This window comes from Centropristis striata, chromosome 2, assembly GCF_030273125.1.
Source record: "Centropristis striata isolate RG_2023a ecotype Rhode Island chromosome 2, C.striata_1.0, whole genome shotgun sequence".
Lineage (NCBI taxonomy): Eukaryota > Metazoa > Chordata > Actinopteri > Perciformes > Serranidae > Centropristis > Centropristis striata.
In genome coordinates this window covers 11,461,199-11,482,274 of record NC_081518.1, presented here as the reverse complement: position 1 = coordinate 11,482,274, position 21,076 = coordinate 11,461,199, and the positions used below count along the sequence as shown (strand labels likewise).

The 21,076-nt window shown below is 40.0% G+C and overlaps 1 protein-coding gene across 1 annotated transcript in view; it reads right to left on the bottom strand.

Annotated features, from left to right (window-relative positions):
* Nucleotides 1-21,076, bottom strand: part of spon1a (spondin 1a) — a 77,549-nt gene that overhangs the window by 35,899 nt on the left and 20,574 nt on the right. The window contains exon 6 of the mRNA XM_059354293.1: nucleotides 19,485-19,633. Coding sequence (XP_059210276.1) covers nucleotides 19,485-19,633 — 149 coding nt within the window. The remainder of the gene's footprint in view (nucleotides 1-19,484; nucleotides 19,634-21,076) is intronic.

Below are 21,076 nucleotides of genomic sequence, written 5' to 3'. Positions count from 1 at the left end.
AGTATCTGATTGGGACTCTATCGGCAGATACCACAATATTTAATGACTCAGATTCTGGATCAGGGTGTGAAAATTTTTATTGGGATGTCCCTAATTATTTTTTATTTTTCTACTGTGATTCCAACCCAAATGGTGCTTCTCAAAGACTATTTGTTTTCATCAACTTCGAGTAGTTTAACTTCTTAATGTTTGCTTTATCTTGTTATTTAATGTTTACTTCTGTATTTCAGTAATTACCATATGGTTTTCAAGCATTCAGCTAACTCACGAGGGAAGCTATTTACACCTGTGCATTAAAGTAAAATTAGGCACTCCTTAATCTGTATTTGCTTTTACTCTAGACCTGTTAAATAGAGACACTATGTGCTGGAAGTGAGCCCATTGTCAGAGGCCTCTGAACCCCCCAAGGCCAAGTCTATCCTGCTGGGGTGGAATTGCCCTGTCGAAGTCCCTCACACTGAGGAGATCAGCCATGAAATTGGCTCAAGGCGGGCTGAGGGTGTAGTCTGTAAATACTGCCACAGTGAGATAATACCGGAGTAGTGCATGGTTCTCTCATTGGCACAGAAAACCTTAGCAACCTTCACATGTTTTTCCTTTCTTCCATTACCAGGACAACTGTGCAGTGGTGGTTGTTCTTCATGCCCGCAGGAACTCGTGTGCTTCTCAGGCAAAACCTTGCTTCACAGCGATACGTCATGAAGCATGTAGGGTTTATCACAGGACACATTTTAGTGCCATTACTTTTACTATCTCTGCAAGTTCCATCCATGACCCCTGGCTTGGCTCTGGTTGTATCCTCTCCTGCTTTATTTAGTTATTATGAGTAACTGGTCTTGTTGAGATATTCATAGTGACACTCAATGGAAGTTCTCTGTGACACGTGTTAAAAACTTTGCATGAAATTAAAGGACAAAGTGTGGATTACTTGAAATACCTTTCCAAAAATGGCACAATAATATAGGGCAAATTACTGTGATTGCCAATGAATGCAATGCTATGTGGCATTCACCCCTTAGGTGCCAGCTTTCAGAGCCTAGACCACCAAAAATAAACCCAACAAACACTGACACACGTGTTGTATTGTCTCTGGCGCAGGTGCTGTCTGGGAGAAAAGGCTGTGCATCTGGGGAATATATTCTCGTCCGTGTGCATGTTAAGCAATGTGTGTGCATGCATTTCCATATGTGGGATTCTTGTCGGCGTAAATGTTGATCTGTGCTACACCTGAGCTTTTTATTGACAGGGTGGCGTGATTAAATGCCTGCTCATGCATTAATTGGCTTTCAAATGCCAACCTGGTCATACACTGTAAGGGATCCTGAACACCTGTTCATGTCTATGTTTGCGCATGTGCTTGTGTTTGTGTGACCAGTGCTGACACCAACGCAAACCGTTCTGCTAGCTGCAAATTACTGCAATGGATGACAGAAGGTTGACGGCCGCTGTCAGGGAAATGGGCGTTTTTTTTTAGGTGAGGCATTAAGCATTATCCGCTGCGATCTTGATATCACTGTGTGGCCATATGATTCTCTATTGGTTTATGATCATTTTAGTGGTTTAAAATGAAGCTTCTGCTTTCATGTTGTAAAATTTAAACCTCAATCTAGAGACCTACAGATATATCGGTAGACAGATATTTTCGGCCTATATCAAATCGGTATTGGTGTTTATGGTATCTGATATGTGCCGTTATGAAACTTTTTTACACCATATATAATGCAGAATATGTTGCTTGCTGTTATTTAGAAATGTTGTTAGCTATTCATTTTTTTATTCATTTTTTTAAAGTCAACAATTGACTGAAACTGAACAGTAAAGATGATTATTTAGCTATTTATTTATTCCTATTTATTATTTATTTTCACAGTTATTAGTAGAATTGGCTGATAATGTAAAACATTGTTTGTATAATGTATAATAGTTTTGAATATTAAAGTATTAATATTAAAGTTTTATGTTTGAGAAAATGGCTCTCTGGGTTCATTTGCAGGGTGGTGAAAAATCTGTGCACGATCCACATAAAAAAGGTCTATTTTCATTTCAGCTCAAAAAATTACTGTATCGGCCAGCATATTGGTTATCGATGAATTTCCCCCCTCTAAAATATTAGTATTGGCATCGGTCTCAAAAATCCCATATCAGTCAGGCTCTACCTCAAACAAGTCTATTATATATCAGAATTAGAATCATGTTTTCGATTTATACGTGAATGACAGATGTATCTGGTATTGGTAAATGTTTAATCGAATCTAATAAAACAGCCCTACAATAAATCTTATCTTTGTGAAGTTCTGAATTATTTCCATCATATCCAAGGTGTTGATTGAACACCTCTTCATCTTAACATCATTAAGCCATGTGACAGAATGTGTTGTGAGTGAACAATACGGTATTTTAGCAGTATGACAACAAAGAGAGACAGTAAAATATTGACTATAAAACATAAACTGACCAATATAAGCAGTGAAGATTATTTATTAGTGTAACAGTACCATTAAAGTACCAGTACAGTACCATTTCTCAGTATCCACCATGAAAACACAGAAACAAAGAAGTGAAAAATAGCTCCCACCCCCCTATTTTTCTTTCTATTGATCAAAAATATTTTCGTGGAAATCATTACAGACCGCACATGAAAGCTTCCTTTTGTGAATACACTATGTGTTTCTGTACAGGGAGTACTCTGTCATCAGTGTTAAAAGGAGCCTAATTCTCTCACTGTGGAGATGCCTCTCTATGGGGTGAACAGTGTCACAGTGTGCATTTCATTATATTTTGGCTTGCTTGTTAGGAATTTGTTTAGCTGCAGCAGCTTGGTATAAGGATTAATAAAGGTCATCAAAAGATATGTTATTGTTAAATGCTTGTTATTTTCCACCGTATAGTATAATCTGCGATAGTGGCTATGCCCCCTAGCAATCATCATTTCATACATTCACATAAAGACTTGCACATCTTAGTTCTCAGTCCTTGATATTTGTGTGTGAATGTGAGTTTTGCCCATATTTACTGCTGAAGCAAAAGCGCAAGTGGGAGAAATGAAGTAATTCTGGTGTGCTTAGAAGCCATTATCATCTTCAAAAACGACAGATAATGTCATAATTTTACGTTTCCAGTGGTTCTGAATGTGACATTGAGGGACACTGGTAGTTAAGATAAGACTGCAAACAGACAGAGATGGGAAAACAGTGGACTATCAAATAAACAAGTGCCTTAGGCAGCAAGAGATGACAGTTTTCTTTTATGCTTTTGTCTTCTTAAGAGAGTCATTAGTATCAAAAGTCTAGTATGATCATTGGAATTACTGGAAGCAGTTTTCCCCCTCTGGAAAAATAACTTGGGTGTCATTCTGATTTACATTATCAAGCCTCATCTTTCCATTCCTGTAAATGCCCGAGATGTGGTGATAGAGCCGACTTCCCTGAGGATGAGTATGTACCTGCTAGAGCGGAAAATAATTAAGCTAAAGAGCATAGTTAGTTTTATTTACCACTTGCAGTTACTGGTGAGAGAAAACAGCCTGCAGAGAGACTGATCCGTCTTAAAGCTGCTGGCAAAAATCAATTGGACATGAGAAAAGGAAGGCTGGTACAACGATCATAGGTATTGAGTAAATACTCATTAATACAGTCACATTCATGCACATTTCAGATAAGAAATTAGTTTTGAAGATGGCAGGCCGAAAAATTAAATGTAGCCCCGTATGCACTGCAGTCATTAAGTTCAACATTACATTGATGCATATCCATGTTGTAGTTGGTGACACAATCTTGTCCATCTCTTTGGAAAGACTCCACTCTAAAGGCCACTGTACTTCCACTCCAACAGTCTACTATCTATCCACTATCTGGTCATCATTAGGCAGACCTTAACAAGGTTTTATGTGGCTAAAAAGACTTTCCAGACAACAGAAAAATAGATGAACGCAATAAAAGGATAAGAGCTTGAGCTGAAGAAAAATTTCGCATTTTAGACACAATGAACACCACACAAGTAAATAAGCTTTGAGAATGTTTTTAACAATGTTTAAAAGCAGATGCCGTCAAAGGAAAGTCATAATATATCTGAGGGACCTTGTGGTATTGTAGGGGATCTGGAGTTCAGCCGTGCACCTGGCAACACTACATCATTTTTGACGTGAAGTAAAATTGCAAATGACTCTGTGTCAGGACTAAATAATTCTCTTCTTATGAATGAATTCTTAAAGCCTCATCAAATGCATATTTGATGCATGTGTCACTTCTGACTGCAGCAACATATTAACAAAGCAGTCATTTGTGAAAGGCAAATATTATGATTTCAAGGTTGATTTTCAAGGTGATTTTGCGCAACTTGTAAATCTTTTGTAAGCGACTCTCCATGGAAATTGCCTTCAAAATAAATTCATTTTTATATATAAATAAAGTCATTTTAGTTTTTCTATAACAAGAGCAAATTTTTCTGTTGTAAATATGAGGACACTGAGCCGATGATCAAAAACAAAACACATAAGCATTACACTAAAATCACCAATAATTCTCGTTTGGAGAAATGTGTCTCTGTCATGAAGGAGTAAATAGATTTGTGTTGATGACCAGAATGCAAAATGTAAGTTCTTCAAAGGGATGAAGGAGAGGGCTTTAACTGTTAAACAGCCCTTTGAGGAGCACATTTTACCAAAGGTATCGTTCTGACATTTGTGGTATTAGCTGTGTGCTTTTTATTTAATTAGATGTAAATGTAGACAAAATGCACAAGTCAAAGTCAACAAGGGTACAAAGGCAATTCACCTCTCACTTTTATTCCACAAAGCAAGTCAAAATATACCTAACATTAGAGTTGGGCTGATTTCTGGCTCTTCTACCTCGCTGAATCACCGTTTGACATTATGACACATTCTGGCAAAGCATTTATTGGTGTTTCTCATTTTTCCGTCCGAGAATGGTGGCATCCGCGAGAATCACAGGATAACATATCGTGCAAATCCATTTTGTGAGGCTTTGCACAACCAGTGGTTCAGCAAACCAGCATCCTGTGAGGAGCTACTAACACGGAGAGGTGACAGTTTGTTCAAAACAACAATGGCAGCTCCTTAAGAGGTTAGTTTAGAGGCTGCAATAGCATCAGTCACATCAGAACCGGAGAGCAGAGGACAACACTGAAGGCTGAATCTGGCATTGTCAGGTTTGGCCCGAAGGCTCCCACTATGACACTGTGAACCTGGACAGGTTTCTTTCCCACCTGTTAGTTCTGGAAGTGAATGAGTTCAGCATACTCCTGTTAGTTCCTGTGTAATCTAGCTTGAACATGTTTCTACTTTTTAATATGTTTGCTCACTCAAACAAACCGGCTTATGTTGTGAAAAAAAGATTATTGTATTAAAAAAACCCAGTGGAGTCATTTCCAGAACAGAGAACTGCCTGTATCCATTAGAGAAGACACATCATGCAGTGCAGATGACATACTCTCTCATCTTGGAAGGAAAAGATTCATATTGCATGAATAATTTCCATCTAGTCCTGACAAGCGCAGTGAACCTTCATTTGCAATGCTTGATTTGGCATTTGTAATTCCCTGTTAGGCAAGAAACGGCATTTAAACTGGCATTGTAGCAAATAAGAAATGGTTAGGAACAGAGTCACAGTGTTAATATGGTTTAATATTGCCAGCTTGCTCCACTGACATTTGTAAGGGTTTAATATGAGTATGGGTGGGAAGGCAGCCATACAGCAATACATCTGCTAAAGAAAAAATGTTTCAAGCAGTTAAGCCTTTCTGTTACGACAATAATATTTATAATATACGTGTTTGCAAAAACGGTACACAGACAGTGTTGAGAAATACCTGAAGATTAAATACTTAAACGTTTCATTATGGACTGGGACTTAAGTCATGAGTACAGATTTGGGTGTAAGAGGGTAACATTGATTATACATTTAAGATGAACAAAATTATGTTACTGGGGATTTCCCAAGCTGATACGTAAAAGCAGAGCCAGGGGAAATCACAGCATTTTCTAATCATTTGATATTGATCTCATCTATGTACATAAAACACAACAACAGTGGAGAGGAAAACTAAATAAGTTTCACTTAAATTAACTATATCCATGCTGACAGTTAGCATCATGTGTCAGTGTTTCTACAAGAGACAACTAACATGCAGTATGCGTTAAGGGGACAGACAGTCAAACAGAAATGGCTCTTCGATGTTGGATGGACTGAACAAAATCAGAGGAAAAACCTTCAAGTTAAAGGGATGTTGTGTTGGAAAAGAAAATGTGTGAGTAACCTGACTTGAGCTGGTCTATAAACACCTGGAAAGACATTCTGTCCACTGAATATTAATCAGCTTTTAACACCCAATAATCTCTGGAGGAGGTTACCTGAGATAAATATGAATAACCAGCTGGCTCAAAGTATGATGAAAGTATTATCGGACAATAAATGCATATCCGCCCACCTGTTTTCGATATTCTGCTGAATAAAACCTTAATGGAAACGTGAAAGAATCTGGAAAAATGAATGGGAACACAAATTTATATTTTCTTTTTCTGAAATGAAAATGTGGTACAAATATGGTGCTACATTTGGATGAATGCCTGGCTAGTGTACATTATATCCGATACAGTAAATCCTCCTTCATTACCAGGAAGACATTGGTACTTCAAGTATGTTCTCTCCCTATCTTGACATAGATAATTATAACACCACTCAGAATTGATGCCCGATCATCAAATTTGCAAATGATGCAACACTGTTTGGAGTGATGCGAAACAACAATAAAGCCAGACACAGATGTGCAGTCAACTTCTTTTTGCCCTGGTATGGAAAAAAAACAGATTTTAAAGCCCAACAAGATAAAATGCATGGCCATAAACTTAATATTTAAATAAATCACAACTTCAGAACACTAATAAATTGACCTAGAAATCCAAACACCCATGCAGATACAACACCACAATAAAGCTCATAAGACCTCTACTGATTCAACATACCAGTTGAGGAGGAAAGAACAAACTCAACACAGCACGAGCAAAAGCTCCAACATTTGCTCCCAATATCACGCAGCTTTCAGAACACCACACTGCATCTCTGGTGAAAGAAATCATTGCTGATCCATCTCAACCCTTCCACAGTGAATACACCATCCTGCCCTCAGGCTGCCATTTGCAGCTTTCACTGTTGAAAACAAAAAAGGCTGTCACATCATTTATTCCGACAAGGATCCACCTGCTAAACAGTGAATAATCAATGAACGCTTAAACAGATGACAGGGATTGTTCACTTCTGTGTTTTTATGATGCATATTGTTCGACTGCTTTACATTGTATGTCTTCCAGTTGCACTTTGACTACTAACTGCACAATGCCAACATGTGTATGTGCAAAATCAATGCTCCCAGGACCAAATATAGACACACAATCCATTGTCAAGCTGTATGACTCATACTTTCTGGGACTCTGTGAGAACATGCACAGTATATGTGTGTATGTGCATCAAATTTTGAATTAATCCACATTAACAAGGTCCCTTTAATGCACCTGCTATCCATGAAATAAAAACAGAGTCTCTACAGAGTTTTCATTAAACAGTAATGATGATTCCCCCGGGTCTTGCTATAGAAAACGGATGAGGTAGCGCAGATGACCAGGTTCCCAATTGCGAATAAAACCTTATTAGCATCCTTCAAGGCAACAAAGCCAGCCTGACAAAAGCAGAGATGAGACCATTGTTGAAATTGCTTATATCACTCACAGAGTTTCTGGAGAAAAATGATACTAATGGCTGTTCCCAGCTCCTGGTGGCTATGCCTACAACATGAGGCAGGTATCATCCCTTCACTCTCTGCAATATCAGAAAGACATCCACAAGAACAGCTGGAGCATCTGGCTTTTTCAGATCCCTTTGGAATATCAGCCGCAGCACATACTTGTATAATCACCATGCTAAAAAGATCATTAATGCTAATTACCATGCAAATACCTCTGTTGTTTTTTCACCTCATTAATATTATTGGAAACGCTAATTTCCTTGGAGTGTAAAACTATGCAGATAAGTCATTCATATGCTTTGTCACCACTATGACATATCAAAGACTGTGGCATGGAAAAATCCAATCTGTAGCAGGAGCATGGATTTCTACTTTATCTCCTTAACTAAATGTGGAAGAATAAGAACATAAATGGTTTCTTTGCTTATTACCTTATTGCTTTACTTTGTCAGTATTAGCTGTGTGAGACGGGTTTCTGCTCAGCTTGAAGATGGCAGAATACTTGATTCTGTATTCAAACTGGTCAAACTATTCCCTAGGAGACCACAATTACGTCAAATTAAGAGCTGTGAGCCAAAGCCCCACTTGGTCTAAAGGAGCCTTTTCCCTGGGTGAGATAGAAACTCCTCTGATGTGGTAATCAAAGTTCTGCCCAGAAATATCTGATCTGTCTGTCCCAGCACGTACTCCAAACTATTAATAGACATAAAAAATTGCTTCAAAATTCCAATGGGATGCAGGCTGGCTGTTATCAGCACACAGCGTAAAGGCTTACACAGCCTTCAGGTGTTAATTAAATCTCCACTGACATACCCATATCCTGCCCTGCAGAATAAGCAGCAGTTCAGATACTGCATAGGTGAAGTCACTTCAGTCACACCGATCCCGCTGAAAACAGGACAGGAGAACATCCCGCGGCCTCATGAGGGAACGTGGTGACAAGAGAATCGTCTGTGCTTAAGGCAGATGAGTTTGTAAGCGCTGACTACTTCTCTAGAGAGCTGTGAATTGATTTGCTGACCGTGGTTGTCCTCGGTGGCAATCTCTGAGCTTTGCAGCACAGTCTGGAAGCCTATAGTGCTGCCTGGCACAGTCATTCATCAAGCAGCCTGAGCCATTATACAGGCAACTCCAGCAGACCTGGGCCCAGGGCTAGGGGATATTATTAGAGATGAATCGAGGTAACTGCCTTTGATGACCCAGTTCAGGCTGTCTGTCGCTCTCTAAGCTTTTCTTCCGTTTTGCTAACTTTCATTCTTACTTCCAGATTCCTTGCTCTGTAAGGAGGTCAGTGGCCATTGAGGCTACATGTACTGCACTGCAGAGCGTGTGCTCAGTGCTGATCCTGAAACAGCCCACCACTTGTAAAAAGAAAACACCATTCTCAGGCTGACCCCTGAAGTTTCAAATTAAAGCCATACATAATCTGTCCATGGGTTTATCATACAAACAACCCCACAGACATTTTATACATCCTTATTGAAGCACTGTATCACGCAGCTCTGCACCAGAATACATAATTCAGTCCAAAACTCACAAGAGACATTAACTCTGCGCTACCTCCAAGGGGAAAAACAAAACAAAAACATTTGCTAAAGGCCAAACATAAACATTACTTTACATAGCTACACTGTATGCAAGACTACAGAAGAGCTATATCTCTTTGCAGAATATTTAATGTGTGTGTACATGTGCCCTAAGAGACACTATATACAAGAACGTATATCTGTAGTATGCACATTTTTAAAGGAGAATTATACCAAAACTCTAGCATTTAAATACAAATTCTCGAAACAGAAATATCATTAAGGCTGCTTCAATTAATCTATGGACTATTTGATCCATTACTCAATTTATCTAACAAATAATTTTCCTCCAAAAACATTTATATGGAACATTCGTTTGACATTCTGCATGTATGTCATTGTATAATGCAGCACAATACTAACTGGAGGAGCACCAAAATTAGTTACTTAGTCTTTACAGATTAAAGTACAGTACACACTACATGACTGGTTTCAACACTTAACATCTGCGTCTGATGTTTGCCAATAAAACTTTAAGAAGAAGAAGAAGAGGAGGAAGAAGTAAACAAACATGGACGACAATCAGCTCGCTGCTGTTACAGCGCAGCTATCTGCTCGGGGGGAAAAAAAACAGGTTCAGGTCAATATATTCCTGCTACTTCCCATCATCTTCTGACACTATTTAATGTGTCCCACCCTCTCTTTTTCATTTGCTGTTGGCAACATGTTTTTGCACTTGGGTCAGTAATCAGTTCACACTACCTGATTGCATCCAGATTCAGGTAAAAACATTCAAACATGTTTGATTGACTGTGACTGAGGTCAGATCGGGTCTGTCCCCCTCACACAGGTCACAGTTTTTGTGCCGACTGTCCCCAACTAGTGCAGACTGGTGAAGACTTCGCCCAATTGGGAATCATGGGTAAAATCTGGCAAAAAATGTTGTATTGTGTCCTCAGCTTTAAGTTACCCGAGGCTGAAGTTGTTGAAGCTAACTTCACTTTAATCAGCAAATGGCAGCAAGACACAGGAACTTGGCTGACTAGGAGTTTTAGCATTTGCAGCAACAACATTATCGATTACGCTGACTTATCGCAGCAGCCCTATTTTACATGCAGGTAAGTAATGCACAGAGTTGTAGGCAGTCTCAAAGCAAAACAAAAGATGGTGTAGATGCCATAGTCAGCCCTGATAAATCAAACAGAAACCAAAATGCAGTATTTACAACTGACAGGTCAACTTTTCAATCCACCGCAACAATAAAAAAAAACAGCTTCACTGCCCTTAACTTCTGTCATTCAAGACCGCCTGAGCTGAAAACATAAATGCCTTGTTTGTGTTAGTTCTTCCTACAAGCAGAGAAGAATCATAAACACAGAGTAGCTATTATTACTGTTCGTGTGCTCACACAGAGAGAGAAAGTGGGAGAGACAGAGGGAGAGTAATGAGCTTTTTAATGCATTTGAGGCAAAATAATGCAACATTAGACATGAAAGATGCTGCACTTAAAGTAATGGAATAAGCAATAACCTGGAATTAGCAAAAGCTGTAGCGGTACAAACAGTGTGTCTGGATAATAAATCTGTGTCTTCTTCTCGACTCTTATGAAAAGCTGTTTTAGGCTGATAATAGTGATGGTAAACAGTTTATAATAGTGTTTACAATCAAAATGTTGGTTTGATAGTGCTTATATATCAAACTATGACATCAAGACAACTCTTATAAAACTGTATTTTTGTGGTCGTGTCTAGATGCTTCACTATGTCCTCCACTGTCAGTCACATTCTGTCTCCTTCATCTGTTTGACCGCTCGCTAGGAAGACAGACTGCAGGTCCCCAACCTACCAAATGATATGGAGATTGCAGTGAATGGAGGGCCTCAGAGCCATGGTCTCATTTACATAGGGACAACATAACAGGTAGAACCATTACTGGAAGCAGATTTGTCGGGGCCACCTCATGAATAAAAGATCACAACGATTTATAATGAGGGTTTATTGTATTTAGCCGGCCTTGATCTTATGGAGATCTTCAAAAGGATAAGGGAAGTCTCCAGTCCATATCCCAAAACCTCATTGAGATGATTCAGCTCAATACAGGTTAAGTTGTGACCTCTAAATATGTCTCCTTGAGTTGCCACTGCATAAACCTGTAAGAAGAGTATTTGTGTTGTAATGTGCGATGGACACACCAAATGTTAATGTGGAGTAAATCACAGTGGCTGCAGTTCCTAACAGATGGGATGAAAATGAAATGAGTAAGATTTTATTTCATCTCACACAGCCTGTTTACAGTTGAGGAAGCATGTGAGAGGCATATGGTGTCGTACATATGTCTCATTAACCATATCAAAACCGTGCGTTCTGTACAACGTTTTATATTTCCCTTTCTCTGACACTGTTTTCTGACCCCTGTCCACAACTTGTCCACTTCCTTCTGTGTGTTTGCAAGCTGTAGCAGTCTTGGCATCAACAGAACAAACAAATAGTGACACATCAAGTATGACATCCCCACTTCAATTCACAGATAAATAAACAACTCAAAAATATAAAAAGATAAACACATGAAGCACCACAAGAGATGTATTCATTTGATTAATAACTGATAAAAGGGAGGAGAATTTTCCCTCAGAGACTTTAGATACAAAGCTAACTCATAACAACCCAATGTTTAGCATTAATTAGAATTTTAATTTCCCTGAACTGTGTCATCTCACACTCACAGGAGCTGACAAATATTCACAGAAAACTTCTGGCATAGCGAAACAAGGCAAATGTCTAATCCTTGAATTCTATGAGACACTAAACGAAAGGGACTGGAGCAGTGTCTGGTCTTCTGTCCTTGGCCTGCTACTACTCACTTATTCCACTGAGTTCTCTGGACACTGGTATGGCTTTATCAAAGCTGCCTGCGGCCAAGATGTCTGAGATTCCTGAATAATCCCGTTTTTATCCCTGTGACTGTGTATGAAGCCCTGAGCCAGCCAGCTGCACTGAGAGGACCGGTTAAGTCAACATTAAGGGCCGTACACACACCACACACAAATGGAGGAGACATGCAAACAGACCTGCACCAACACACAAATCATACATATTCACCAAAACACATCTACATAAAACAAAAAAAACCCTACATGGGAAGCTATTATGCCCTGTGTCTGTATAATGTGTGTCTAATTATAAAGTAACATGTTTTTCTGACTTCATTATGAGAGAAATAAAGAGCCCTCTCATATGCCCCAAACTACGTGCATGTGCACACTAAGGCACACACGTACACAAAGCACATATTGGCTAACTCTACCCCGCTGCATTTCAAAATGTGCTTGCCTCCGGCTGTACTGCTCGATTTCAACAATCATAATAACAGTCCTGGGAACCAAGGCAGGCATTAAGGTTTTTGAGAGCTTTGTTTTCCCAAACATGGATATCTCTGCCGGGCTCATAAAGCTGACTTGACAGGCCGAAGGAAAATTGCCAGCTGAAATTAAAGAATTACTGTCTCTAAAACTTTTGCTCCTCTGTTTTTAAACAAACATTCAAGAAGATAACCAGAAAACAAAATGTTCAGCAAACACAAGAGCAGTGTAGCAAATGAGAAGTGGCCGCGGGGGGTTGGTGGTGATGAGCTGGGGAATTTCTGCATGCTCTTACACCCACTGGGGTTTGGCATGGTGCACAGTGGCTTGGCAAGGTTGGATACGGAGGTGGGGTCAAGACTTCACCCTCTGGTAGGCCCCTTTATAGCTAATTGCTATCCCACTGTGGTAAACCTGACCTCATGCAGCAGCATGCGTACAGAAAGATACATGAGGACTGAGAGGACATGACAAATGGTATATTGAGAGAGAAGAGAGTGAAGACGATAACGGACACATAGAGCGGTAGAAATACAGCCCATAGCTCAGTAGTGTAAATTATCTTCTGCATTCCACTCTTAGGGCAGAAGTAGCTAAGCATTTTGTATCCATCTGAAAAATTCATCTAAATAATTAATTCGAGACAAATATTATCAGTGTTGAATTTCGAAAGAGAAAGATACAGCTGAACAAAATTATTTAGGCTTCAGCCGATTGGAAATGGGATCATATATTGACAATTGAATGGATAACTGGCAATTGTTTTTTCCTATCTAAAGTTTCTCTAGAATCTGCATTTAGAGATGTTTCTGGTGCAGCCCTGTTAACTGAGTTGTAGTGGGACAGCTGACTGGAGCTGTACGTTAGGGTAAACACGGTGTTGTAGCAGCCGCTCCATGAGCAGTCTGCGTGTGGTACGTAACTCCCAAAATCCACTGGGCCCAACCCAGGCGTAACATGCAAACATGATAGTCAATGTATCAATCTCCAGCGGCTCCGTACTGCTACGTTTCAGACACGTCCCGGACGTGTCTCGACGCTCAGCCATGCATTAATTCTATTTTTGCCACGTTGTAGCACATGTCAAGCTGGACAGAGTGCGGATTGTTCTGACAGGAAGTCAGACAGAAATTGCAGAGCGAATCCTGTCGTTTTTCAAAATAAAATGCCATGAGCAGACTCTGGGTCGTATTTCACATCGCAACATTACGTCACAACTTGTGGCACTAGGCCAGAAGTCAGTTGGAGGCAGGTCACAAGGAGAGATGGATGATGAGAGATTCATTACTGAAGTGAAAAAGTATAATTTCTTATATGATATCACCAATCCTTTTTACAAGAAGAATACAGCGAAGGAGAAGGCCTTACTCATGGTAGAAGAGCAAGCATCGTTAACGCTGCGCAGCTTTTTAAGCGCTCCCGGTGGGCGCTGACTCCGCGTGGAGGACGACCAAATACTCAAGCAATTCGCTGCAGATAGGCCTGGTGGATTTTTGGTGTTAGACCTATTGGCAGTCTTGAGTAACCACTTTTGGACGATATGAAAATAGAAAGGATTTCCCTACCCTGAAATCACCCTCTCCAAACTCAACATATAGTATTATGTGCATAAAAATACAACTTTCACTGTTTGTGGAGTACCAAATATAATAAATGTCACCTTTTTGGCATCACTTAATCTATATTCAAATTGAAAGATTAATACATTTTTCGCAAAGATTCAGCACACGTTTCCCTTCTCTATGCTATGATTTAGCTCAGAGGCACTCGATCTGAAAAATCTGAAGCACTGTGAATCCTAAAAGCTTTTAAACCCCTAGCCCTTACACTGCTTGACCCCTTTCAGCAAGCCTCTTGTTTTAAGCCCACTTGAATTCAGCACAATGGTGTACTGTATGAGTATACGGTTTCACAAACACAGCTCTACAGTCATAATAATCTCAAGTACAAATGTGTTGCAAATATCTTCTGAATGAGTTATCATGAACTAGACCCTTTCATGGAAGATAAAAGGGAGTGAATGTCATTGATGTTTGCATGCTGCACGGACATCCACATGTTCTCTCGTACAGTAAACCCCGGGTACAAGATAATTAGTTGGCCAAGGAATACATCAAATGCGGGGGCTGGAATACTCATTTTGAATGACATCAAGGTGAAGACTCATTTCATCTTTTGTTGTTTGAAGAGAGACTGGATCTCAAAAAGACATTAAGAAAACTTAATGATGCAAGAAAATAACTGGATCCAAGTCACTGAGTCTTCACTAATCTGTTGGCCTTGTTCAGGTATTATAGGAGGCATGTGCAGAGGAAGAAAGGAAAAGTTCCCAATGGCTCATTATAAAAAATGTCAGCTATCAGTGTTGACTTAATTAGGCGAGAGTGTGCTCTTTCTAGTGTGTGTTTCAATTGTGCTCATGTCATGAGTGTTACTCATTGTAATGGGTGGAGTAAAACTTGTACATGTGTGTGTGAACACTTTCCAAGACTGTGTTAAGTGTGCTTTTGGTTAAACAATGGCAAAAATTTAACACAGCTCTGACACGTGGTAATGGTCTGAAAGCACTGTAGGATGCATTCCTCTGGCAGAAATAACAGAATAGAGAATCAGCAGACAATAACAGTTGATTGGTATGATTAAATAATATAAAATAACTTCACTTTATCCTTCCCACTAACGCCCTCAATCTCAGAAGATCAATACAGTACACATAGTTCTTCTCGCTGAGCAGCTACTAAAATAGTTACATAATCTCTCCTGACATAAACTATGAAAAAAAATGTATGTCTGGTCAATGCCAATACAAGAGGCAATTAAAAGTGTGCCAAAGGACACATGGGGAATACAGATTCTTGTGCAGTGAAATGTGTTCCTGAAGTTATTCTCTGTGTACAAAGAGAAACACACACCTGCTAATTCAGTGAGAGTCAAGGACCCAAAGGAACCTGCATATCTATTATTCTCTGCCCACGCTCCTGACTGCAGGCCTCCCACTTACAGATGGCTTACCTTACTGTTCTCACGACAACTGAACTGTAAAATTATCATTTGAATCCTTGTAAAGTGAACAGAAATAGGAGCAGGAGGAGAAAGATTAACAGAGAGCTTAAATTTTGTTGTTCTTTTGGTTATCGTGCAAACTAAATGTGCAATCAAAAAGCTCCTTGCTTTAATCAACCTGCCAATTTGACTGTGATAAATGAGTAGCAATTGACATTAAACGTTATTTTCTAAAGAAATCCAAGATCTGCACATGCATCCTTGTAAAAAAAAAAAAAAAAAAAAAGGTGTGTCAAGTGACATGGATCTGTATTCCCTGTCACGAATCTGTAATGTCTCTTTTTGGCTCCAGCCTGAGATGTGTTGTCACTGCTCTGTTGCCCAGCTGTGGAACTCAGTATAATAGAGGATTCCGTAAGCGTCCGTACTGTGCAATAATGAAATACGCCCCATGCTGCGAGAGGAAATAGAAGATTTCATAATCCGTCTGAGGCCTTGGCCCTGGTTGCTGGTCCATGGAGAGAGTCTCATTAAACTTCTCATTAGTGACACACTGAGCTTCTGTAATGATTGAATGCATATACAAATCACCTCAGACATGAAAGGAGGGACAACAACAATGGACCCAGGCTGCATCCCTGTGCTTCCAAGTCCTCTGATAACAGCATTTGTATTTGGCAAATGGAACAGTGGCACACATCTGTTTACAGTCAGGAAATATGTAAAGATTGGATCCCCCATTATATTCTGTAACTCACCTCCTCCAACTACAGTGTGCACTAAGCCCCAAGACATATCACCTATTTAACATTATGCACTTACTAACACAGATTAAATTTGATATGCATCTCTGGTGGAAAGCTATCATAAATCAAGTCAAAGTGCCTTGTCCACTGCACTGTAAATGTATGCTGTTCATTTCAATATATGAATTCTTAAAAGCCAGTAATGGTCACACGTATCATCTCAGGCCATTTCAAATGATGAGTGGCATGGTGTCATGATTGCTTATGTGCAGTGCAGAGGTTCTGAGACTGTTTGGGTGAAGGCTTGTTTTGAAGAGGCTCTAACATGCAATCATATTTTTTTTTATTAACACTCGGTCACATAGTAAGGACTGAACTGAGCGGGCCGAGCAGCATGCTCATATGGGTTGGATAAATTAAATTAGGCCTTGTGCATTTTGCAAATAAAACCCTTACCTTTTGAAAGGGAAATTCTAAAATCACACAAAATACTACCACTGTCATCTGTAGTATTGCAATAAAACTCAGCTTTAAAAGATGCATTTAATCCCAGATGACAGGAACATGTACCACACAGCTGATGAGCAGTATTAGCAAGACAGATGGTGCAGCACGCTATTGTTCAAGCTCTGAAAGGGTGACAAACTCAGAAATAAAATAAAGCCATCTTTTGAAATTGACACGAGCAGGAATAAGAGGGCTCTGTGTGTGTGTGTGTGTGTGTGTGTGTGTGTGTGTGTGTGTGTGTGTGTGTGTGTGTGTGAGCGCGCACATGTTTGCATCGTGTGCATGCCTGCTTGGCTCTGCAAATGAAACTTTGTATGAACACTCTGATCAGTGCACCCCTTGGCTGGAGTGGAGCCTGGCTATGAATATCAATTTTGCATTCATCGCTAGTTGCTCCCCCTGACGCCTCCACCTGACACAAAAGAGAATCAGCTTTCTGTTTGTGTCAGCGTTTACCAAGAAGCAGTGCACGGCTCAAAAGAGGGAGCCTCCTTCACTCAGCCTCCTTACCTCAAGGGCATCGACAGAGTCTATGTGTTGTCTAAAGTTGTATAAAAGTGGATACAATGAAAATGTGCAGTAGTTGTCTAAGGCAACAAAAGATTTTTTAGCTTCCAGGTATCAATGCAGCTGTGAACATCAAGCAAAAAGATGTCATATGTGACATAATCACACGACAAAAGCTCAGTGCTATCACCTGTTTACAGTACGATCGTGCAGCTCGGCTGCACACACACAGGCAACAAACACACTAAAATGGCACTACTTAAAGCGTGTACTGGAAAGGCTGATTTCTCATTGTTTTTTTTCAGGCAGTGAAGAACAGCATGCAGCTTGCTATAATCAGACTAATCAGGCTTTTTATTGATCGCCTGGGTAATCATCACCCTTTATTCATGTGTCAGCCAGCCCCACTTGAATATTGAGAAATTATTCTCGAAAACCACAGCTTGAGCCATGGCACACCAGGTGATGATATGATCGCGGGAAAAAGGCCTGATTTCTTCCGCTTCAATAATTTCACCCTATAGGCTGATAGGGAAAGGACCATATACTGTACAGTGGAACTGTATGTTTGTCCTGTACATAATTCTCAATCCACCTATAGTTTTCCCTCTTGGTTTATGTAACTGATGTCTGGGTTGGTGTAAATGATCGATTGTGTGGGTAAATTAATTCACAATCTTTATGTGCTCCAGAAATAATTGTAAACTGTAAATAGTAAACTACAAACACAACAACAATCATAAAGAACCAACAGAACTGATTTTTTTCAAACACATCTAGTGCCACTTCCCTCTCACCTCTAAGACTGGAGGAAATTATTCTAATGATCCAGGCTCAGAGATGAGAATAATACAAAAAAGAGTGTACTGTATTATCAGTGGGAAGGCAGCAATGACACAGAGACCCCATTGCTCACACTATGCACTCATTATCTGCTGTGACTCCAGGTCTTCAATATTAGCCAGCAATAAGCACTCTGCAGGACCATCTGCTCTACCAGCACGGGTTTTCTAAGAGTGAGAGAGGCAGCCATGGAGAAGAAGGAAAGAAGGAAGATATACCATGCATGTTTGTGGAAATAATAATGAGAAAAGAGGTGAAGGAGGGAGAAAGAACATGAGCAGTGGAGCACATGGCATATATAAAAATAACAACGTAATATGTAAAAATAAGGTGAAAGCTCATAGAGACAGTTCAAAAATGAAAGCAGAGAAAATTTCCCTCGGGCACAGTAGGGGAGACATAACTCAGCGTAGTTGGAATCGATTACTAATTAACACCGAGTTGATGACAGAAGTAACAGCTACTTCCTGAGGATGCTACTTCCAAAGCACCTCCTGCACATTATGAGGGTTATGTCAAGACCCAGTCTGATCAAAGATGAACTGAGAATTGAATGCTGAGTCTTTTGGAGGTATGTATAATTGGCCTCATTTCATGACACACCAGAAAGTTGCGCTCTTCCAATGAACGGCGCCTGGCTCTGCCACCCGTTCGTTCAAGGCAATCCAAACTCCACACAGCAATTCTACTCCTTAAAGAATTGTCACTAGCACTTATTGCTGCACTAATGGCTCTTATCCCACTATTCCTTGTTTGTTTCCCTTTTTCTGTAGGTCGATTTGGATAAAAGCGTCTGCTAAATGACTAAATGTGAATGTAAGTGATATTTCCTTCTAACCTTTTCTTTCAAGATACAAAGTAGGTCCTTCAGAGGAACTCCCCCTAGATCCAGTGTATTGGTTATGTTTACGCAGTAGATGCAGAGGCAGGCTAAGAATAGCGTTGATGCTTGAAAGCACTAATCAATCTGGACAACAATGTCAAAGCAATCCATCCCATGCTGAACTCAGGTGTACACACCCGAGAACATCCTGAGGCCCCTGCGGTGTTATACCACTCATCTCTCACTAGCTTTGGCTGAGACACAATATTCCAAGAAAAAGCAAAGAATAAATCTGTGCATTTCTTAAATAAGATGACTGTTATCGTGGAAAAAGTAAATCCATGTTTTTGTTTTGGACTTTCCTTTTTTATTGTACTTTATAAACAACATGTCGGTGATTTCTTGGAGAGTCTTACCTTCTGTCTGATCTCCTCCTCCATTTTGACGGGGGAACCCAGCTCTGCTACCTGTTTAACTCCGTCGCTGGAAAAGCCACCGTATTCCCACAGCACATATTTCTTAGAGTGGGAGGCACCAATGATGGCTGACCAGTGATTGGCACGACCTGGTGAAATAACACAATAAAACATCTCATTAGTTGGACATCCCAACTTGATTCCTAAAGTTATCGCTTAATCATTCAATTAGCACTTCATTTCGCCACTTTCGAGGCGCAGCCCTAGAGATACCCATGATTTATCCATCACTTGATTGGTCCATTAGTCTGTTGATTAAAAGACCAAACACCTCATATTTACTGGCAAACTGATTTTTTTCAGTCTAAAAAAATAATCCTTGTTGCTGCAAACCACCTACAGTATATTACTTTCATTTGATGCTCCCTCATAATCCTTTCATACCTTCTCTCTATCCCTCTCACTCGGCGCAAAGGTGTATGACATATGGAAAAATGAACAGTGGAGCTCTATATACGCCCTGTACCTGTGAGCACAGAGAAAATGCAGCAGTGCCAGTGGTATTATATATGATGATCCATCAAGAGGTGACAGCCCATGCTGAAGCAAACCTGAGCCTTACACATACTAAGAGATGGTGAAATTAAAGCCCAGCTGTAACCTCCTCTGTTGTATGAGGCATAATAAGGCAAAGAGTACAGCTGTTCATCTGGTATTGATGTTTACGTGTCATTTTGGGTTATCTTTACTATCTCACTGTGAGCTCTCAGCGGCCTAATATTTTTTGCCTCAACAGCACAGAAACTGGATGTATTATATCCCTTCATTATTCCCCCTGCTGTCATATTATCCCCTATCTAGTATGTTATTATGTACATGGACTGGAATGACACCGAGCTGCATCACCCTGAGAGAACAATGATGGCTTTACAGCCCCAATCGACATAAAATCTTTGCTTGAGTCGTGGTGGGTCTGCTATCCCCGGTTTCAAGACAAACAATCACCAAACTGAGAGATGATTGTTGTTATCTGTAAACGACCAGCTTCATCATTTGTCTGAACACTATTATACCAACTTATTTAGTGGAGGTGAGGTTCACTCAAATAGGTCATAGGTCTGCCTGTCATCTTTATGCCCTAAATAGAGCCCTTACGCTGCAGTTCTGTAAGTCACCCTTTCTGCCTTCTGTTGGTTCCCAGTGTGAGTCTGAACAAAGATGAATCACTGTGATAATCTAATCTCTGTGTTTGCACTATCCTTGTAATAGTATTTTGTGGAAACGTCAACAGTTCTTCATTTGATGCTGCAGGCACAGCAAATGTTAATGTAGGACCACTGTCCAGTTATTTTTCTTGACTTTTAGTTAGTTTAGTTATTTCTAACTTTATGGAGATCTGGGTTAACACTTGTAAGCACAGATAGATGGATGATCTGTCCCCGGAAGATGATTGTTTCAACTATCATAGTTGTCCATAGTGTTGGACCAGCTGTTGCATATAAGTCAGGTAGATGTAGCACTTTGGTGACCAACACTTTTTGCAGTTCTCAGGACTCTGATATTTTTTTGTCTATTATCTTCTTCCAGCTTGG